The sequence below is a fragment of the Agelaius phoeniceus genome, chromosome 4, assembly GCF_051311805.1.
Source record: "Agelaius phoeniceus isolate bAgePho1 chromosome 4, bAgePho1.hap1, whole genome shotgun sequence".
NCBI classification, from domain to species: domain Eukaryota; kingdom Metazoa; phylum Chordata; class Aves; order Passeriformes; family Icteridae; genus Agelaius; species Agelaius phoeniceus.
In genome coordinates, this window is record NC_135268.1 from 2,571,698 (window position 1) to 2,594,376 (window position 22,679).

The following is a 22,679-nucleotide window of genomic DNA, read 5'->3' on the forward strand; positions in this document are numbered from 1 at the left end:
CTGCTCAGTGAGGGTCTGCAAACAAAGTTTCCAGTGATGAACTGAACTCATTTTCAAGGGACGCTTTCTAAGCACAGAAGCACAACAAAGAACAAGCAGAAACAATCCTTACAAACACCTGCGAGTTTTATTTAGCATGGATGCGACTGATTGCCACCCTATGGCTTCTCCCTTGGGTTTGTCTGTAGGTTCAGGAGGATGATGATGCACACTCTGCCTTCCCTGAACCCCCACAGCAGCCGAGCGCTGCCCAGCGCGTTCAGACCATCGGGAACTGGGTCACGCACACCCGGATGGGCCGGAGCTGCTCTGCTGGAGATTGGGGAGACGAGAGCAGAGAGGCGCTGGCCCAGGCGTCGTCCCAGTTCTATTGCTGTGTGCCGAGAAGGAGTTTGCTCCCAACAGCTGCAGCCACCCTCAGCTCGCTCCCGTGGTGAGTATCAATGGCACACACAGGCAGCCTGAGGAAATAATGGGCTGGGCTCTAAGGGGCTGGGACAGGCTCTGATTTTTTGTTTTGTATTTGCACGATGATCGGCACAACAGGGCTCTGATGGATGACTCGGCAGCGCGCAATTAAAAACTCCTCCGTAGGATTACATGGACTGGTAGGAAAAGACAAAAGCCCATCACCCTTCTGAAATCTCCTTTGAATCCCAAGCACGTGGATTGTCACTGTACTGCAACTTCCAGGTTTTCAAAGCAGCTTACTTCTGAAGGCCAGGAAACATTTATTCCTACAGAAACAAAGGGCAGCACCCAGGCTAATCTAAGCACTCCTGTTGGATAGGGGATCTGCCAGTGTGCCAGGCCAGCCTAAAGTGGGCTTTACACCAGTCTAATGTCCCCACAAAATTCTTCTCATATCTCCCAACCCTGAAACCTAAAGCTTCTCATCAGTAGCAAATTTGAAGTAAAATGGTTTTTTTACAACATTCAAAAATGTCATGCTGGACTGCACTAGAGAGTAATTTTCCAATATAAGCTCAGCAAAGCCTGAACTGACTCGTCCAGACAGAAAACCTACAAGTGAACACCTACACCTGCCTAAAAAGTCCTAACGAGCCCCTGGCAGCCACTGGCATCAAAGCGCAGTGGATGTTTCTAATCCAGGCTAAGGAGAACAATATCACCTTTTGTTCTCCCCAGTTTGTTTCCTCTGCAGTCACATTTGCTCCTTATGATTTTTACAGTCTCTGTCTCTTCTCGGGCAGCGCTGAGTCTGACGACCGGGATACGAGAGTCCTTCCCTGCCCTACGGAGAGAACCAGGAAAAAAAGTTCAAAAAAGAACAGGGCAGTTTGAAGTTAATACTTCCGACGAGAAGCAGCACCCGACAAACAGAGCAACGGTGAACAAAGCGTGACACCTCCCTGGGGACAGAAGACTTACAAACTCTCCGGGATTTACAATTCCAGTAACCAAGCCCTTCAGCACAGCAGCCAAGTGTCCCATTAGGTGCTGCTGCACCAAGGAATGATCCCAGAGGTTCCCAAGGGTGAAATGCACGTTATTGTCCAAAGGCATAAAATCTTGCAAAATACCAAAACTACAATAGATCTAAACTACAGGGCAAGAGTACAAGTGTTAACTTGAGGAGCTGGAACCATCCAGGTGAGCAACTGCTAACTGGATCCTCAACAGAGTTTGAGGAACCCTTCAGGATACAGAAGGGTTTTCCCCAGCAATGTCACAGGCCGAGTTTTGATAGAAGTGCACTTGCCAGATGCTCAGAAACGTCACCCATCCTCCTCCGGGTGTCCTGAGAGAGCTGCGAATGGCTCTCACGTGGTTTGAGCTGGTTCTGTAAGGGCTCAGGGTGAATTTCACCAGATGCAACCAAACTGGGCAACTCCCAGTGGGACAGAAGGAACCCAAAGCTTGTTTTACCCAAAGCTTGGGTAAGCAGAGCTCCAGCAAATACTGAGGAAACAGACAGAACAGGGTAACAAATAATAAACCTACTTTTTTTTTAGCTTGCCCTTTTTTTTATTTAGGTGAACAAAACAATTAAGGAGAAGGTGGAAAACTCACCATGACTGAACAATTCATCATCTGTAAGCTGACCATCCATAGCACAAAGGACTCCAAATTTAAAATTCACCGATCCCTGGGACATAAAACCAACTATTATATGGTAAACAGTCAAACAGAAGATGTAAAAATTTGTTTCCTCTAAGGACTTTCAAGTATGTGTCTATCTTTGTATACATGCTACACATTAGAACATACATCTCATACCAGCTCCTAATACATAATCATTTATCTTTACATTTTGATAGTATAGCATAAAATTATTTCCTTAAATGGGTGATCTATTATTATTAAGTTGGTGCTTTAAGCTATTTTTGCTGTCATGTTCAAAAAAACATTAATTCTTTTGACTGTAACGAGCAATTGATTTCCAAGTCATCAAAAGCCCATCAGAATACAAAGCTGTATTCACTGGACGGGTCTGTGAGCTAGAAGGAGTCAGGCTTGTACTGACCTCTTGCCCTTCAAGAACCAATAAATCCTGTCAACAAAACCAGCATCTTTAGCCCCCTCCTATTAAAGATTCTACAAGGATGATGGTTTTATTTGTGTTTAGAAGTTTGGATTTGAAACGACCAGTTCAATGGATAAAGACAGTTCAAGCAGTATCACATTATTATTATTATTATTATTATTATTATTATTATTATTATTATTATTATTATTATTATCTGCTACTGGAAGAGACAAACCAGTAGTATCTATACTTAATTACTTCTGTTTCCAGAAAATAATAAAGAAAAAGAACCAAACAAAAAAAAGTCACTTCCTACCTTTTGTATCTCAGGATGAAAAATGTCTCTTGGGCTCTTCTCCAGTTTCTCCAGACTCCTGGCACTGAAATGCAAATGAACGAGTGCTTTATAGGAGGGCAAGTGCACATTCCAACCCCGAACCACCAACCGATGGCAGTTACAGCGCTTACAAAATGAATCCTTCCCAGAGCCTCTGGGAAATGGAACGGTTTGTGCAACTGCCATTTCTTCCCCAAAATACTGACTCCCAACACTTCCTAAACTGAGTTTGCATTTTAAAAACAGAAATTAGGGAGACTCAGGGTGGAGATCAGGTTGAAATGGATTTCCTTCTAAAGCACAGGGCTCTGTTCCATCACCCTTCACTTGGGCTCCACACAGAATCACGGGGAGCATTTTAGGAGGGCTCAAGAACCAATTCTATTTCTCTCTTTTTTCTAGTGCTCTCTCTTCCTAAATAATTCAAGGCAAGTCAAATGAAAAATGACAAGTTCAGCATCAAATCCACACTTTTCCCCTTTGTCTGGTCAAGAACAGGCTTTAAAACCACTTCTTGCTGCCTTCAACGATTAAGACTTGCAAAACCATTTTTACAAGTTTGATAGGTTTATCATAAAAACCACAGAACGCAAGCTCTGAATTACAGGAAAAGGTACACAGGCAAATATCTCAACTGATGGTGGCTTATTTGTCAATCCATACCTTAATGGAGATTGCACTGAGAATGTTTCAGTGGGACTCTAAGGGAGACAGATTTTCTGAGTACCCTGTAAACAAGAAAAGCTGGGATATATTACAGGACATACCCACTTGTTCTGCATATTCAAATAGGATTATCAATAAAAACATTTCAGTTAAAAAAGAAGGAAGAAAACCAAGGTAATTTTACTCAGCTATATTTACTGCCGATTTAGAGAAAAAAAATAGTCATGGGTGCTGCAAAGAAAAAAAAAAAGTGAACCATAAATGCCTACAGTAGAACTTTAAAACAATTGCTGGGATAAAAGCAGCTCATGGAACATGAAGTAGAAAAAAAGCGAAACCAGTATCAGATCTGCCTGTTTTCTTACCACTGCACAAGAAAATCCGACAAGCAGTATAAAGTCACTGCCTAAAACCGATCCTAGGATGTAACCAAGAACAATTGAGGCATTTGCTAATCTAAACGGAAACCTTTTCCGGACCCTAGTGTCAAATCACACGTTTTGTCTCTCAGCAGCTCGAGGCTGGAGAGCATTTCCCCTGGGGGTCGGGAGGGCAGGGGCACAAGGGGCTGAGTTTGCCGATCGCACCTGTGCCATCAGAAGGATCCAGCCCGGCGCTCCTTGCGCTCGCCATTCTCCGGGCCATCGCTGTGTTTTACTGCTCAGCGATGCCGCTCCATCTGTTTGCGTGGAAGGAAGAGCCACGAGCACTGAGGCACTCAGCAGCCGTGTCATGCCAGCGATGTCGAGCGCTCTCTGCTCGCAAGGCTGAGCCCGCCGCGGAGCCGCCTCCGCAGCCGCTCGTCCGCCCCCGCCCGCAGCAGCGGCAGCGGCCCGAGGGAGACGCTGCAGCTCGGCGGCTCCCGCGCCTCCGCCAGCCCGAGGGCAGCCGCCGCACAGTGACCGCGGCAGCGCCCGGCGCCGCTCGCCCGGGGCGGCTCCTGCAGCTCCCGGCCCGCGGCAGCAAAGCACCGCCCGGCGCTCCGCCATCGGCGGGCGGCAGCGCGCCCCGCCCGAGCTGAGCCCCCGCCACCGGGACCGCTGAGCGAGGCCGAGGCACCGGGCGGACGCCCCTTCCGCGCCGCTCGGCTCCGTGCGGGCGGCCGGACGGAGGCTTCGCCCCTCCAGCGTCGCTGCCGCGGCTCCGTCCCGCGCGGGACAGGCGCCGGGAGCTCCCCGCGCCCAGCCCGCTCCCCCGGCGCGCGGCCGCCTCGGGCCGCCAGCCACTCCTACGGCGCGTCGGCCGTTGCGTCAGACGCCGCGCTTTACGGCCGCAGGGCCTGCTGGGAGTTGGAGTCTCGGACTGACAGCCACCGCTCCGGTTTCCGCCACCGGGAGCTGCGCTCCCGCCAGGGGATCAAACGGCTCCTTCGCTCCTGGGCGCGGAAGCACCTTAGGCAGCACCGCCCCTCCCGAATGTCCTTTCTTTTCCGCTCCAACTCTTTTTTCTTTTTTTCACTCTGTTTTTCACCCCCTTTTACATTCTCACTCCTCCTTTTTCACTCTCATCCTTTTCCTTTCTTTCTTTCTTTCTTTCTTTCTTTCTTTCTTTCTTTCTTTCTTTCTTTCTTTCCTTTCTTTCCTTTCTTTCTTTCCTTTCTTTCTTTCTTTCTTCCTTCCTTCCTTCCTTCCTTCCTTCCTTCCTTCCTTCCTTCCTTCCTTCCTTCCTTCCTTCCTTCCTTCCTTCCTTCCTTCCTTTCTTTTTCTTTCTTTTTCTTTCTTTTTCTTTTTTCCCTGTATTTTTAATCTTGGCTTTCCATTCTAGCTTTAGAATAAAAAAGCAGCAGTAGAAACGTTCAGGCTACCTGGGAGTGCAAAAAACCCCAAAACGGTAATGATTTTAGGAAAACTATTTCCTCCATGGGAGCCTGAAATTTTCTACAGCTGCAGGTGACGTAGAGCTTTTATTTCTTCTTCTGTATAGTTTATACTTTATACTCTATTTATACCGCGCCCCCTGCCGTCTGCATCGGCGAACTGCAGGCACAGCGCCCCCTGCCGTCTGCACCGGCGAACTGCAGGCACAGCGCCCCCTGCCGTCTGCACCGGCGCACTGCAGGCAGAGTGCCGCCTAATGACGTCAGCCCGTCGACGCGGCGCCCCGCCCCGGCCACGCCCACTCGGGCGGCCGTCGCCATCTTGTACGGCATTCCGCGACGGCCACGGCGCTGCCATGTTGTACGGCACCCCGTGACAGCCAGGGCGCCGCCAGCCTCTATGGCACAATTTTACGGCAGTGGCGCTTTACGGCAGTTTTACGGCATTTGCGCTTTACGTCACCTTTCGCCACAGTCGCGCTTTACGGCACCTTTTACAACAGCCGCGCTTTACGGCCAGCTTTACGACAGTCGCGCTTTCCGGCCGCTTTTACGACAGTCGCGATTTACGACACCTTTCACGACAGTCGCGCTTTACGACAGGTTTTTGCGACACTGGCGCTTTACGGCCCTTTTACGACAGTCGCGCTTTACGGCCGCTTTTACGAGAGTCGCGCTTTACGGCACCTTTTACGACAGTCGCGCTTTACGACACCTTTTACGACAGACGCGCTTTACGACACCTTTTGCGACAGTCGCGCTTTACGGCGGCTTTTTTGCGACACTGACGCTGTATAGCCCTTTTACGACAGTCGCGCTTTACGGCACATTTTGCGACAGTCGCACTTTACGGCAGTTTTACGGCATTTGCGCTTTACGGCACATTTTGCGACAGTCGCGCCTTACGGCACTACCTTTTATGGAACTTTTATGATACTTTAGAGCACTTTACGGTTTTTATTTTGTTTTTCATTTATTTTTAATTAATTTTATTTTTTAAATTTTATTTTATACTTAATGTTTATTTTTAATTTTTCTATTTTTAAAGCTTTTATTTTATTTTTTAAATTTTATTTTTTATTTAATTTTTATTTCTAATTTTTCTATTTTTAAAGCTTTTTATTTTATTCTTCTAATTTTATTTTATACTTAATGTTTATTTTTAATTTTTCTATTTTTAAAGCTTTTCATTTTATTTTTCAAATTTTATTTTTTATTTACTTATTATTTTTAATTTTTCTCTTTTTAAAGCTTTTTATTTTATTTTTTTAATTTAATTTTTTATTTAATTTTTATTTCTAATTTTTCTATTTTTAAAGCTTTTTAATTTATTTTTTAATTTATTTTTTATTTAATTACTATCTTTAATTTTTCTATTATGAAAGCATTTATTTTTTCAATTTTATTTTTTATTTACTTATGATTTTTAATTTTTCTCTTTTTAAAGCTTTTTATTCTATTTTTCGAATTTTATTTTTTATTTACTTATTAAATTTTTCTATTATTAAAGCATTTATTTTTTCAATTTTATTTTTTATTTACTTATTATTTTTAATTTTTCTATTTTTAAAGCGTTTATTTTTTCAATTTTATTTTTTATTTACTTATGATTTTTAATTTTTCTCTTTTTAAAGCTTTTTATTTTATTTTTCGAATTTTATTTTTTATTTACTTATTATTTTAAATTTTTCTATTATTAAAGCATTTATTTTTTCAATTTTATTTCTTATTTACTTATTATTTTTAATTTTTCTATTTTTAAAGCGTTTATTTTTTCAATTTTATTTTTTATTTACTTATTTTTAATTTTTCTATTTTTAAAGCTTTTATTTTTAAATTTAATTTTTAATTTAATTTTTATTTCTAATTTTTCTATTTTTAAAGCTTTTAATTTTTTTATTTTTATTTACTTATTTTTAATTTTTCTATTTTTGAAGCTTTTTTATTTTTCTAATTTTTTTTTAGTTTTTATTTTTAACTTTTCTATTTTTAATGTAATAATTTTAATTTTTAATTTTATTTTTTATTAAATTTTTATTTTAAATTTTTTTTAATTTTTAACGTTTTTATTTTTTTAATTTTATTTTTAATTTTAAATTTTTCTATTTTTAAAGCTTTTTAGGTTTTTTTTTATTTGCTGCTGCCCAGACCAACTGAAGCTGGTGATTGTGGTGGTGTTTGAGGGTCTTGCATTACGGCACTACCTTTTATGGAATTCTTACAGCACTTTACAGTTTTTATTTTGTTTTTCATTTATTTTAGATTAATTTTGGTTTTTTAATTTTATTTAATTTTTAATTTTTCTATTTTTAAAGCATTTTATTACATTTTATTTGGTGCTGCCCAAACCTGCTGTAGTGCATTTTTATACTTTGTAGTACTTAGAAGTCATTTTGTTTTGTATCCCCATATTTTTCCCAAATGGTTTATCCCAAACTGCACCCCCCTCCTTCTCCCTGTGTTATCCCTCTCCCGGGATGAGATCATCCCCACACCCCGACCCTGGCTCTCTGTCAATCACTCAGCCTCCCATCCCCTCCATGCAGAAGTTTCGGTCCAAGTCACCCAGTGATCAGCCAGAGGCTGGGAGTCAGCTGCCCAAGCCTTGCCCCATACGCTGTCCTGTATGTCTGTCCCCCAGCATCCATCCCTTAGGGTCACTTAATGGTTGGTAAGATGTTATCTACTTTGGGTTTCCACCTCCCTTTAAATGTAACCTTGGCACATCTCCCTGGGGCTTGGCAGGAGGCCCCTGAGGTGCAGGAGCTCCTTTGGGATCCTAATAAAACCTTGGATTAACCCCTGCTAAGAGTCGGCCCTTTATCATCTACCGATGTCTCTGGTGTCTCTTGTGCTGCAAAGGCGACCAGCCCAGGTGCCCTCAGTACCCTCGGGGCACAGAGAGTGTCTCCCTGCCAGCCCAGGTGCCCTCAGCACCCTCGGGGCACAGAGAGTGTCTCCCCCCAGCCCAGCTGCCCTCAGTTCCCTCGGGGCACACACAGAGAGTGTCTCCCCGCAGCCCAGGTGCCCTCAGTACCCTCAGGGCACAGAGAGTGTCTCCCCCCAGCCCAGGTGCCCTCAGCACCCTCGGGGCACAGACAGTGTCTCCCCCCAGCCCAGGTGCCCTCAGCACCCTCGGGGCACAGACAGTGTCTCCCCCCAGCCCAGGTGCCCTCAGTACCCTCGGGGCACAGACAGTGTCTCCCCGCTCTCGGCCGTGTCGGGGCTGTCCCCCGGTTTCTGCCGACTTGGTCGAGGGTTACTGAGAGGCTCACACAAACCCGCTCGGCCGCTGATTGTGGCGGTGTTTGAGGGTCCCCAGGACGAGGGAAGAGATGAGAATCTTGACTCCATCTTTCAGAAGGCTGAAATATTATTTTATGATCTCTATTATATTAAAAGAAAATGAGATATTAGAACTATACTAAAAGAGCAAGGAGACATCAGAAAGCTGGAAAGGAATGAATAATAAAAACCTGGGACTGCTCACAGCCCCGACACAGCTAGACCATGATTGGTCATCAAGTAGAAACAATGCACAGGAGACCAATCCAAGATGCCCCTGTTGCTAAACCATCTCCAGCCCACACTCCACAGCCAGCAGATTGTTACTGGTTCCATTGTTGTTCTGAGGCTTCTCAGGAGAAAAATCCCAGCAAAAGGATTTTCATCAAACACGTCAGTGCCAGGTGATGGCACAGGCAGCATTGGCTGGCCGAGGTCACTGTGTCATCCCTGCCAGCCCAGGTGTCACAGCAAGGAGCAGAGTTCACCCTGTACTCACCCTGTGCTCACCCAGCCCTGCCAAGGGACCGGCTGCCAAAACAGAGCTGTGCCATGCATGCCAGTGTCTGCATGGCAGAGAGAGGACATGAAAAGCCACTGAGGAAGCTGCCACCTCCTCCCTGAGCTCTGCCCTGCAGGCCGGACCATGGGCAGCCACTGTGGGAAGGCTGCATTTGCTGCCCATCAGCTGCTCTGTGTCTGACAAGAATTGAAATAGCCCAGGTTTGGGTTGGTGCTGAGCAGAGGGCAGGGAGGAGAAAGGGGGAAGGCTGTGCTGCAGGCCAGGTGGATCCAGGCAGAGCCAATTTGGGCAGCAGCCTTGTCTAAGAGCATTTCATTTTCCACTTCTACTACATTACATTTCATTTTGCACTCCTGCTAGAACTGCATGTCAACAGCTTTCAAATATCCTCCTCAGTCCCAGCAGCCTGCTTGAAAGTGCTGTGTCTTTATCAGGCCATTGATGGTCCTTCTGAAATGTGAGTCTCACTGGCTGCATCCAAACCTTGTGCTTGAAGAGCATTCCTAAAAATTAAAGCAGACTGTTGGGCCATTGGGGAAGAAGCGGCTGCAAAGCATCTCCTAAAGCATTTTCTACTCCAATTTCATTGTGAGGAAACACACCTGAAGGATGATGCAGGGATTAGGATTGAGACAAAGATGAGTTTGGTAGGTCAATTTTACTTTGAGAGCTTGAGAAGCACAGGAAGCCCAAGTGATGATCCCAGAGGGTTGAACACAGAGGTTTCACCCTCCCAGATATACAAGGGCCTTACCTTAAAACCACTGCTCTCAGCACAGAGCTGTCTCAACACTGCATTCATGTTTTCTCCTCTTTGAGCATGTGTAGAATTGAAATCCCTCTTGGGGAAAAAGCTTATTCCAAGTAAATTCCTAAACAATCAGCTGAAAAAAACCCTGAAATGTTCTTTCATAGCCTTGTAGATTTTTAAAGCCTTTGACATTTGAAACACTGTTCCCCTGCAAGGCCTTTTCCTAAATCCCAGCTTCTCAGAAGGTCCAAGGGGACAGGGTTGGCCAAGGGTGGAGCTGTTCTGGATTTGTTGGTGGCGCCTTGTAGTGAACAGTGTGTTCAGAGCTGCTCTGCTGGTTCTGCCCATCACTTTGACAGGGAAGGAGTGTGCTGGGATATGAGAAATCACTAAATTGTCACTTCTAAATGCTGCTTGCAATGAAAACACTGTGCATAAACCCTCCTAAATGGTGTTAAATTTGTCTGCTATATTTCTTCCCTCCCACCCCAGCACTGCTGCTCTAAGATCCCTTAGTAGCTCAGTCTTTCTTTGTGTTTTGTTTGACATTTATGCCCACTTTCCCCAAAGCTCTGGGGGTTCTTTTTAAAATATGATATTGATTTTTTTCTTGGTTTAAAAAAAAACCTGAAATACACACACACACACACTAAAGAAGCATGTCTCCATGGCTCAGCCCTGAGTGGTAAAGGAAGAGCAACAGGAAGGGTGGTTTGTGGTGCTGGAGAAAGTCTCTGCCAGGCTTAAAGGAGCATCCCACTTCCACAGATGACTTTTTTTTTTTTAATGGGTTATGGTGCTGGCAAGATCTGGAAAGAGTGCAAGTCCCTCATTCCAGTTTGGATGTCTTGTTTTAAGAAATGTGTTCTTTCAGTTCTTGGAGAGCATAGTTTTGGATTCATCCTCACATCCTCCAGTCTTTGCACCTGTGCACAAACCTGTTTGTGCTTTGTTCAGAGGAGTGGAATTCAGGCTCCAAACCTGAATGAGCAGTTTGGAGATGATCATCGAAGTTAACTGGAAGTAAGTAATGGAATTAATTTTAGAATATTCAGCTAGCTTTCTATGCCCTGCTATAGATTTTAGTATCCTGAGAGCACTCTAAAAAGGGATACATGAACAATTCAAGCCCATCGCATTGAAAAAAATCTCTGAATCCTGTGGCTTTATAAAGATACACTGAGTAATCTGAAAAGGACAGATAAATGAACCACTCTTTCTGTATATAGTAGAAAAGGTCTTTTCTCCTGGCAAAATTACTGAAGCTGGTGGCAACTTTATTCCTTTAACAGAAATGGCAACTGTATAATGGGCTCAATGTTAACCTAATATGGAAGAGAGCTGCACTAATCCTTTTTGTAACAGGGTCATTTTCATGGGCTGAAAAAAAAGCAGCAGGCAAGTTCTATGAAACACAAAGTAATTTTGAGTATAATTACTGCAGCAATGAAAAAGGAGAAAAAAAAAAGTGCTAATTTGTGTAAAACTGAGTTAAATACTCCAGCCCTGCAGTTTATGGTGAAGCCAGGCAGTGCACTTGTAGTATGTCTGTGTGATGCTTGTCACTGCCATGACAGCTGTCAGCATGTGCAGTTTTCTCCACCGTGATGCCTCAGTGTAGCTAACACTGCCCAGGCAGGCCAGAGCTCTGCTGCAGTAGCTCCAGCTTTGGCTTACCTGAGCTTGCCTCTGAACAGCCCCTCTTGGAGACACTTGGCTTCACTTGGATTATGTCTTCTCACCATAGCCATGGGTGGTGACAGCAGCAGAAACACACTGAAAATGCTTGAGGCCATGTAAGCTGCCTGTCTTGAGAGTCACAGGAGAAGGTGACCTCCAGTGAACTCACTGCTGGATGCCATGGCCATAAAACCTTGGAGAACTTGGGATGTATGAAAGAATAAACACACACACAGATTATATTTAATAATTGCTTATTTCTTTACACAAATGTTGCTGGTGTCATTTTACAAATGAAATGGCAACGAATACTTTTTACAGGGTAATGTCTACAGCTAAAAAGTGCTTGTCTTGGCAGCTGAATTCAGGCTGAGGACCCTTTTGTAATACACCCACTTATTTCAAGAGCTCTTGGTCAATCACAAGAATGACTGTATAGATAAGCTGTTGAACCAAAAAACTATGCATTTTCACTGCTTATTGTGGATATTAAATGATTAATATAAGTAGCAACACTAACATGTTTAAAGGCACTTTTTTCTTTACTGAGGCTTAGCCTTACTTTTGAGTGTTTTTTGGCTTTCTTTGAAACACTAATTTATTTAATAATAGCTTTTCAAGCTTGGCAAAGTTCAAACCTCACGTTCAGAGGCATTGGTCCTAAAGAGACAGAGAGACTGATGAAGTATCTGAGGTAAACAGCCATTCCAAAGGCTCTGGCTTTCCAAATACTACCTTCAATATTGGTATTAGCAAAGGCTAGTTTTTCAAAGCAGTGACCATTGATTAAATCAGTCATGGGAGAGGAGGTCACTGTAATAGAATTGGTATTAAATAAGAGGTTTTATAGCACCACAGATAACCTTTGGTTAACGTGTCAACTGACTCACAGCTGATCTGCCACAGAAATTTTGAGGGACAGGTTTTTCTGAGTTGTGTTGGGAATATTCCAGTTCGCAAATGTACTAAATAAAGCCTAACCTGTGCAATTTTGAAAATGTAATTAAATTGTACGCTAATTGCTGCCCCCAAGTGGACAGAATTGTACCGTAATAGCGTGACATCATCTGCCAAAGGTGGCAAAAGGATTGTTTGATTACTGTTCTTCCTGTGATCCCTGTTGTTGTTACACTTACTCAAGTCCAGTTACAAAACTGAGGCATTTATGTCTCCTGGATAACCCTGGCCGTGGAAGGGTCCCTGGAGCTCTACTTCTGTATACAGTAACACTTGTCCCTTCCAAGGAAAAAGGGATTTACTTGACAGAGATTTGATTCACAGGAAGGACTTTGAAATCCTTCAAACTGAACTACATGTTTATTTCAAATCTGATTAAACTCCACGTCCTCACTTAGAAAAACAAGTGTTTTGTCTTTTTTTATCCTCTGTACAGATTCTGATCATCTTTCCCAGCTCTGGTACAACTTATGACTAGCAAAAGGAATAATTGAGAGTTTCTACATTGTCTTTTAAGAAAGATATACCATATATGCTCTTAAGCACTGGTAGTCTGAAATCTGGCAATTCATGTAGAGAGTCACTACTCCCAGAAGATTAATACCTGAGTGCAGAACTTCCTATTCTACAGCTTAAGAAGTAAGCAGAATACTCAGGGAGAGGTGGGATCAAATGAAACTGTACAAAAAGAGCACAGAAAAGGGTCAGTAAAGCACAGCAGAAGGCCTGGGTCTGGTGGAGCTGTGGGCCAGCCTTCAGGCACCAAAAACTGTCCCTCCTGCAAAGGCAAAAAGGAACTGAATGTTTTACTTGAGTTGCCTTAGCTGAGCAGCTGGCTGATCTCTTTGTGAATGCACACGAGGAAATCCACATATGAGGCTCCTCCATAAATATTCTTGTCTTCTACTAGGAACTGGCGGAAAAGCATCTCTGGCTGCTCCCGCTGCTTCACTATCATCAGCTGCAGAGATAAAAGATACAGACAGATAATTTTAGGATGTAGTCAGACTAGATGGCAGCACAGTTTTCCTATGTAAGGAAAACTGTGACATAGTAAGAGACATAGTGGATGCTCTTGAGGTGGGGAGAACCCCCAAAACTAATAAATCTCCACATTGCAGAAGCTGGAGAGACTAAGGGAATTGAAGAGTGCAGAATAAAATGGTTATCCTTTAAACCTGAGTACCTTTGAAAATCAGTCTTGATTTGGAATAAAGCACATTTGAGATGCCTGTGCCTACAAATCATGCTTGAACTCATCCACGTGCAGGAAGAATCCCGATACCTAAAAACCTTTTACAGCCACTGGTAAGTTTTGGCAAAGCCTGGAACGTTCCTCTGAACAAGTATCAAGAAGGAGTTGAGGCAAAAAGCAGTTACCTTCATAGTGTAGGGCTTTTGGCTCTGGATTTGCTCCAGGATATGCTTCAGTTTCTTAGAAAATGGATTGTCCAGGTTAGGCAGGGATGTCTGTCAGAAGGAAAGCAAGTTGTTACAGTCCAGTCACATCTTTAACCAAGAATAGCTGCTGATAGTTACATGCTAAGGTACTGTGGATTTCATACCAAACCAGGAAAATCCATGTCTTTCACTAGAAGGTGTTATCTTGAGGACTCATTTTTCAATTTAAAATAATTACTACATGAAAATGCATCACCAGGAAAACTTAACCATTGCAAAGTGTTTTGTTCTAATTTTAGTAATACACAGTTGAAAGGACTTGAAGAAGATGAAAGAAGTTGTGAAAGCTTCTGTCCTCTTGGTGTTGGAAGTATCAAAGTGTCAAGTTTTATGTAACTTAAAGCAATTCTGGTGTCTAAACACCTTCTGCTGGCCACCTGCTCTTGCTTTTAAGGCTGATGGATGAGAAAAGCCCTCACTTGTTTCTCTGATCTGGTCTTGCTAAATCCTCAATTCTTAGCGTGCATCTACTCACGGCCTCGGTGCTGATGTGTGCGAAGGAGGGCACGTTGAAAAGGCCCTGGATGAGCTCTGGAGACACGCTGGCTCCCAGCCACAGGAACATGCTCAGCCCGTTGGCCAGCAGGAAGGCCCCTCCCTCGGAGAGCCGCTCCTCGGAGCAGCGCACGGCGGCTGGCACCGCGTCACTCTTCAGATCCAGGCTGTGCTGTGGGGCAAGACACACAAGAGCTGTGGGATTCACTTCAAAAGTAACTACTGAAAGGGTTGGTACATCTTAGTGGCTCCTTTCCAGGTAAGAGGGGTTAGAAATTAAAGTGAAAAAATGACCAGTGACTCACAATTGGCAGCAGCAAGGGGTAGAAGTAGAGCTGTGTGTCAGCCACCCCCATGGCCATGACCAGCTGGCGGTGGAAAGCCCTCTCATCGGTGGGGATCTCGGGCCTGCCAGCCAGCACACAGCTCTTCAGCAGGCAGTTCATGTACACGGGCAGCACCTTCATTGTGTCTGGCAGGATCAGCTGAGAAAACAACACATTTAAAAAGAATCCAACAGAAATTATTTGCTGTGTAAGCTGCAGTTGCTGTCTTGGCTGCTGTCATCTCCCTGGAACACTGTTAGTTTTTGGGGCATTCTCTGGAGAATTAGGAAGAGAAATAGTGGTCCACAATAAATGGCTCTGGTTTTTGACATATTTGGTCCTCACCAACAATGAACAGTTCACTGCCCAGGCTTGTGGTTACTGGCAGCACCTCTGGGATGGAAAAGCCTGAGTCTTTCTTTGAGTTGAATCACTAAAATGTGACTGAATAAATTAAATGGAAACAAATCAGTCACTCTGCTTAGTCAAAAATTAGAGTACTACAACCATCCATAACAACATAAGAACTAAAAATGAAAGCTTTGTGAGTCAGTGCGTAATCCCAGCAGGAAGAAAAAGGCTGGCTGAGCTCCTTGGTGTGAGTACAGGCGTCAGTTTCATCAGTGGCATTGCCTTTTGTTCCAGAACAACAGTTTCTGTGTGCTCCAAGTGCCACCACTCAATCCCACCTGTCATTGATTCTGTTTGAAAGAAAAGGACAAGTCTGTCCTGAAATTTTGCTTTCTGGCTCTGCTGATGTTGTGGGGTGGTTGTGCACTTGTGGCAAAGCCTGGGTGGGTAGGACTGGGTGCAGGTTTTACCTGGCTGACAGCTGCTGGGCTGGCACAGTTCTTCTTGTAGCAGGCCAGCATGTGAGCAGTCTGATTCATCAGGATGTCCCTGACTGTCTTCAGCGGCTGGCTCAGAATGGCTTTAAAAGCTGCAAGCACAGAACAAAAGTGTGTGTTAAAAAAGACACTCTCTCAAAGTATCTTTGTCTGCTGCTGGTTTCTGATTTTACAGACCTGAGGGCTGAGGCTGCTTCTCAGTCTCTTCTACAGACATCCAAAAACCTCACCAAACCCCCAATCTGCAGTAGGATCCCCATTGCCACTTACTGTACCTGCCCAGTTCTGTGTATTACCTATACACAAGTACTACTTTCATGGCACTTTGTCTAAAATAGGTAATTATTTGTCTTTTCAATTTCATAGTACTTCAGGAATTGCTCAGGCATGTAGCAGCAAATTATAAAAAAATTATTTCCCACAAGGTAATCACTTCAGCCCCCTTTGCTTCCCCTTCATTCATGCCAAAGTAAAAAAGGAAAAAATTGCTTTGTTGCTGTACCTGACTTAGCAAAGAAGTTGATAAGCGCATCAGTCTCACAAGTCCTGTAGACATCAGCTAACTGGGAGCTGCAATTCAAACCAAGGTTGTGTATGCGGATCCGCCTCTGCCCGCTCATCGAAGTGTACAGCACAGCACACTGCAACAGAGGCACAAAGTGTCACCATGGGCCACCTTCTCTGGGCACACAAGGCAGATGACAACTTCTGCAGCCAGGGCAGCCAGGCAGTGCTGCTGGCAGCACTGGTGGTTCTTAGGGACATCCATCAGACATTACAGAATAAGTTACTCATATTAAAATTATTAAAAATCCTACAGGCCCTAGAGGGGGAAGTGAGGTTTAGCAATAGAGCTGCCCTTGAATAGAGAGGTCACAAGGAATGCCACAGCAATAACCACTGCCATATAAGTAGCAATGAATCTCTGTCTCCACATAAACTTAATTACAGTGAAATGGAAAAAAAGAACAGCTGATGAGGTCTCAGTGAGTGTTTAGAAAGGATTTGGGTGCCCCTGAATAGAACATGCAGCACAGGTGTAGGGGAACACACTTTTTACTAGTGGTGTTATGGCACAAGAGTCCGTGCAAGTTGTGCCTTGTTCCCATCACTCCTACACCATCCCTCTGGCTGCAGAATGTCTTGCTTACCCTTTTATGGTAGACATGAATTAAGGTTTTTTTACCTGAATTAAGGCCCCAGTGTCTTCATTCAGTTTGTCATCATGTTTGAACTCCACTGTCACTGCTTTGTCACAGTCAACTGCTGCCATCTCCACATCCGTGGTGTTGTTCATGTAAATGGCCCCAAAGAAGTCTGTAGCCCTGAAGCCTGCAGCCAGATTAAAACAGAGCATTTCATTTAAAAATGGCAAATTAAATTGACATCACTTACTGAAGCAGGAGCCATTTCCCCTCAGGGCTTTACAGCCTCAGGAGTCCCAACAACTGTCCTTGCTGATGGCATTTGTGAGAGCTGGAGAAAGGAAAAAGCTGTGACTTGGACACGCAGAGCTTCTGCCCAGCTGGCTTGGCCTCTGTGTGTGTCCCTTTCTCTAATACCTGCATTTGAGCTAAGAATGAATGAAAGAAGCTGGATAGACACAGGAATGTCATTTGAGTACAAAAATGAAGGCACAGGTCAGTATCCAGCAGCAACACATTTTTATACAACTTCCTTGCAGCCAATGCTGTGTGCAGAGTGAGCAGAAGCCTTCAGACTTGAGAATCAGTTATTAAGGAGGCACATGCAGCAAGTGCATGTGTGTGTGTACATATATATGTATCTAAGTACCAATATATACACACACAGCCGTGGATTTTGCCAGTCTATTAAATTCATTTTCAAGAGGTACATAATGAAATTAAGCCAGCCTGATCTTACAGCGATTTGCATGGCACTACATTATTTAAAGTTCATGCCCATGGGTCCTGTTACCTGTACTTGTCCGAACCCTCATTGTTGCATCAAATCCCATCTTTTTTTGGATGTCCTTCCTGAGGTCACTTAAGAACTGGGGGCTGTCAGTTTCGAGCTGCAAACACAAAGCACAAGGTTCAGAGGTTCAACACCGAAGGGCAGCAGCACAGCAGTGACCCAACATCCCCTGCCATGATCCCCATCTCCCCACAGCAAATCTGCTCACAGCTCTTGAGTCCTTTAAAAAGGATTTTAAATGTGATTGTTAACAGAATCAGTATATGCAAGTGTCCACCACTCATCACCAGGCCTGAACATTAACTGGACATTCCTGCACTTAATCTTTCAGCAAAATTTTAGGATGCCAACCAGCTTATTGCTGCTTCAAGATCCAAAGCTGAGCTTGACCTGCCATTGTTAAATTTGGATTTTATCCCCTGTAATTGATAACCAGGTTTTCCAGACTCACTCTGCTTTTATGTTAAATGTCCAAGGACACACTGAAATGAGATGAAAAACAATAGCAATCCCACAGCAGTTACTATGTGAAAGGCAGGAAACCCACACCACTGACCTGGAAATTGTTGTACTTGTACAGTGTTCCACCAGTGTACATTGTGACAAGGCCCATGGAGGCTACATCCATGTACTGATTTGGGAAGAGGAACAAATTCACACAGCAGCCATTGGCCACACAATCCTTGGCTAAGGCCTCATAATTTCCCTGTGGCTGGAAGAGGGTCTGCACAGGAAGAAAAATGCAAGTGCCATCATGTTAGATATTAATCACAACTCAAAGGGCCAGATGAAGACAAAAGGATGAAGTGCAAGTTTGAAGTGAGGCATGGCTATCATCAAACACATGCTTCCCCTGCCCATGGATACAGGGAACCCATCACTACAGAGGTATCATATAACCAAACATTTTGTGTGAAAGAAAAAAGGTTAGAAAGGATCAATGCCCTATTAGAGAAGTGCAGTGTAACAGCAGTCCCCTCTTTGCTCAGAGCAGAAAATACCTTTTCCTTATCTGTATTGAGCAGCTTTTTGTCATCTCTGTTTTTCAGTTTCCCTGGTGCTTCCGCAGTTGGCAGAGAAGAGTGGAAGATGAACAATTTCCCAGCACATTCTGCAGCCTGTTCCAAAGACACCACATTGGCACGTTTATTGCTGCAGGGTTAAGGGGCCCACACTCACACCCTGGGGGCTCAGGGAACAGTGGGTGCTTCCTGCAAGCTCCTCTCAGCTCAGGAATTCATCTCCAGGCTCACAGCCTGATGGAATAAGCCCCCAGGGAAACGGGGCCTTTTCTCTCAGGAAGCAGCACTCCAGCACACAGGTTTGCTGCCTGAGCCATTCCAGCAGCACTTTCTCCAGAGGCAAAAGGAGGAGCTCCTCTCTTGGAGACTTTCCAATTGGACACAAGCATTATGCAATGGGCACAAAATACAAATACTCAGATGGGATCAAATTAAAAGGAAATGCAGCTTTTATGAACAGAAAAACTCAGTTCAGGCACACTGGTGTTCCATACATTTTTATAAACGGGTGACAATTCCATCCCTGTAGCAGGTTCCACATTGAAATCTACACTGCCAAGATGCAGGCACAAATCAGAAATCACCATGTTCACAAAGTATTCCACCGTTCAAAATCAGCTGTGGCATTCTGGCAAAACCAGAAGTCTCTCTGCTGTGGCAGAAACACAACTGAAGGCAGCACATGACTTTTCAAATGGCTGAAATTTCACCCCTGATATTTCAAGAATAGTTACTTTTGATCACCAATGAAAATTTCTTCAATTTCTTTGAAGAAGACTTCTGCTAAAGGCTGAAAGACTTCCCAAATACCTGTTTGTCCTGATATGCATCATGAATTAGTGATACCAGTTTGACAAAATTTCTAAAATGTATGTATTTTTAACTGAAGCCATTTATTCTTTTTAGACAAGGACTGTTTTCTTGAGCAAAGGTATTTGCAGATTAATAATTCAGAGAGAAAATCCTTAGAAATTATAACTTAAAAATCCTGAGCTAAATAAAATGTTTAATTAAGAGCTGCTTTCTTTTATAGCCACCATCAAAGGCAATTTACAATTATGGCCCTTACATTTGTTTTGTAGAAATCAAATATTAGGAAAAAGCATTCAGTTGTGCTTTGCACACATACCTGCTGGTAATATGAATAAATAACAAGAAAGCAGGTATTAAATCAAAATATAAAAAAACATATTTGAGAAATTTTTCTTCAGACAAATTTATGTACTCACAGTTCATGCATTATTCATACAAAGCTCCCAAATCAACCATTTTAAAGCACCACTCGCTGTTCTCTGCCCCTACAAATCTTGTGGTGAAGCAGGGTGGTGTGCATTTAACTGGCAATGCTCCATGGGAATGTCAGCACTTCAGGGGATGTCCCAGACAAACAGAAAGCAGCTGGGGAACACCTCGGGCTGTGGATCCCTTTCCAGCTGTATCCAAGCTGGGAGAACTTGTCAGTTAAAGGAAACCCTCCAGCCACGGCCTGATTTGGTCACAGACAGACAGTTATAAATATTCTGTTTTGCACAACAAGTTTTGCAGAAGCAAGAGAATAACCAGAGCAAAGTCTGATGCTATTATTATTATTATACTGACTTTGCTGCCCTTCACACGTGCAAGGACTGGGTATCTGTGCAGACACAGGAGGATTGATTTGTTCTGCTGCGGTAACTAAACGTGTCTTTATTTCTCTTAAATGCTGAACAAGAACCTGACTCCTGCTCCTCATCTTCTCCTAAACATCTCTCCTACACAAAATAGACTCTGGGGGCTGGTTTCCCTCAATAAGAACATCTGGGAACGGATGTTATGCTTGTCAGCTCTTATTCTGACTACAGCGGTTGGAAGGTACTGTTAGAAGAACGGAACATTAGTCCTGGAAACACTCAGTGACCTTTTTTCCCCTAATTTCCAGCTGTGATGGGACTGGCTTTTAGCAAAACTGATTTCAAGCTGCTTCTCTGACAGAGAGGAATGTTCTAACCTTTAGTGCCTCCATGCCAGCCTGGATAACTGGAGCAAAGATGGTCTCACTCTCATTAGTGTCTGCAAACAGCTCTGGAATCTGGTCCAACAAGCTATGAAAGAGAAAGGATCAGTGTCTCAGCTGGTCAGAGTAAGGTAATCCCCAAACACACCTTGTCTTCACACAGCAAGATGTTGATCATGAAAATTTATAGTGCAAAAAATAATACAAATTCTCCTTGTTCAATTTCTTAGGATCTAAGCCAGAATAAAAGAAAATATGCATTTTTTTATTTCCATGAGATGCATTGTTTCAAAGCTTGTAACCTAAAGGAACATGCAATAAATAAATAGCTAACCATTAAGTAGTTCTGCTGTGCTGTAAGGACTCCACATCATGTGCATTGCAAGAGGGAAAAGACCACGTGGCTCAGAGCCTCACCCCCCTCCCAGCTCTGAAGCAGCACAGCTGAAAGGTGCCTTACACCTGGCCTACTAACTTTTCCAGTTTGGCACTGGAATGCCATGGCTACTGCTTTTTCTTTGCCTCAGAGGAGCAAACACAGGGCTTGAAGCATCTGCAGGCTTCTGAAGTATTTCAATAGGTACCTGTATGTCCCCAAACCCAACTGACTAAAAGGCATAATGCACATCATCAGCATTGACATCTTACTCTCGTGAAGTATAATTGTACTTTACTTGGTAACAACTGATCGGGATTCCTCAAAGTCAACCAGGAAGCCATCCAGCAAAGGAACAAAAACTTCTGCCACGTCCGTGACCACCATCATCTGAGGCTGAGCTAAGCTGCTTTTTACATTGAAGAAGTGGAGAACCTTGTTATAAGTGACAAAACCAACTCGAATTGCTGAGGATTCTTCTTGCTCTTCTCTGTAAGAAAAACAAAACCCAAGTGGTTGTAATTCTGAAATCCTGACCTTGCAATAAAAGCGTCCCTTTGACATGCAACGCTGCTCTCTGATCATTATCTGTACTGGGGACAACAAAGCAAACAACAACCAAGCAGATATAATGGACTCAAGCTTGGCCTTAGGTCAAATTCCAACACCTCAATAAAATCAACTTCTCTATTGTTTACTCTTTAAAAAAAGGTAATAAAGTTACATCAACCCTATCAATGGTGCATCCCATTGGTCACTATCACTCAAACAGTCAAAAATCCCAAAGATAAAGAATAAACCAGGTTGACATCATAACATGGCAAAGAAAGCAGCACAATTACTTATGGAGCTTGATGAGGACAAAGTGCTATTCAATTTCAATACATACACCACCTTGCTACTTCAAAGAGAAGCATCCACATCACCCCAGTCCCTGAAGTGTTACAGACCAGGTGTTTGGGACCTTTATTCCAGATATTGCTCTTACCAGTGTCAGTCTGCACTGCCCCACTTCCATCAACTCCCATCATTGTTTTAAGGGTTAGCTTTAAGCAGCCAATTGTCTCTGTAACTCACACTCTAGTTATTTTGGAAGACTCACAAGGAGAAACCTGACCCATATGCTCAGAAATGCATTAAAATACTTTTTGTTTTTTATTTTTAATTATATACCTAAAAATCATAATTGCTAACTCATTACTCTGGTTTTCTGAACTCATAAGCACATTTCTGCAAACACATTTCTCAGTATTTCTCAAGATACAGTCAGGGAGGGGGTTCTTGTTTGGAACACAGGTTTGAAAAAATCTGCTGTAAAATTTCAGCAATTCTTTTTCTGCACAGATTTCTTTGGTACCCAAAGTCCTTCCTCTCAAAGATACAAGCTCAAGGTGAATTCCCTGCATAGGGCTTTTCCCTCGTGTGGGAACAGCAGAATATTTCTGCTGGTGTCTTTGCCCAGCAACAGAAAATGACCACACAGTGACCTCTGTGTCTAAGCAACATAGTAAAATTTTCACCATAGATTTTGGTGGAATGCCTTATGTTTGTCTTCTTTTAAATTAATATTGCTTAAGCCAACAGAAAAATCTGAGGAAAATGAAGGGCCTGGCTTTCTTTTTTTAATTGCTTTTTCAACAGACATGAAAACTTTGGCCCAAATTATTTCACAACAGATCTCTCAGAGTGCTGGTGAGAAAGATGAGTATGTCTC

The 22,679-nt window shown here is 43.4% G+C and overlaps 2 protein-coding genes across 3 annotated transcripts in view; both read right to left on the minus strand.

Annotated features, from left to right (window-relative positions):
• Positions 1-108: 108 nt before the first annotated feature.
• LOC143693779 (uncharacterized) lies at positions 109-5,643 on the minus strand. Its single transcript, XM_077176570.1, has 7 exons — positions 5,562-5,643; positions 4,082-4,831; positions 3,492-3,556; positions 2,808-2,871; positions 2,035-2,110; positions 1,134-1,255; positions 109-605 (listed from the first exon to the last, which is right to left on the minus strand). Exons 1-2 carry the CDS (start codon positions 5,641-5,643, stop codon positions 4,149-4,151), a joined length of 765 nt encoding a protein of 254 aa, XP_077032685.1. The 3' UTR covers positions 109-605; positions 1,134-1,255; positions 2,035-2,110; positions 2,808-2,871; positions 3,492-3,556; positions 4,082-4,148.
• A 6,143-nt stretch (positions 5,644-11,786) lies between these two features.
• The window catches only part of SEC24D (SEC24 homolog D, COPII component), a 42,547-nt gene continuing 31,654 nt past the window's right edge, over positions 11,787-22,679 (minus strand). For both annotated transcript variants that reach the window (XM_054632798.2, XM_077176719.1), the window contains exons 12-23: positions 21,264-21,455; positions 20,584-20,677; positions 18,576-18,692; positions 18,131-18,298; positions 17,575-17,671; positions 16,823-16,968; positions 16,139-16,277; positions 15,610-15,728; positions 14,768-14,947; positions 14,443-14,634; positions 13,887-13,976; positions 11,787-13,467 (exon numbers count right to left, since the gene is read on the minus strand). In XM_054632798.2, the coding sequence (XP_054488773.2) occupies positions 13,327-13,467; positions 13,887-13,976; positions 14,443-14,634; positions 14,768-14,947; positions 15,610-15,728; positions 16,139-16,277; positions 16,823-16,968; positions 17,575-17,671; positions 18,131-18,298; positions 18,576-18,692; positions 20,584-20,677; positions 21,264-21,455 (1,675 nt within the window). In that variant the 3' untranslated portion in view covers positions 11,787-13,326. The remainder of the gene's footprint in view (positions 13,468-13,886; positions 13,977-14,442; positions 14,635-14,767; positions 14,948-15,609; positions 15,729-16,138; positions 16,278-16,822; positions 16,969-17,574; positions 17,672-18,130; positions 18,299-18,575; positions 18,693-20,583; positions 20,678-21,263; positions 21,456-22,679) is intronic.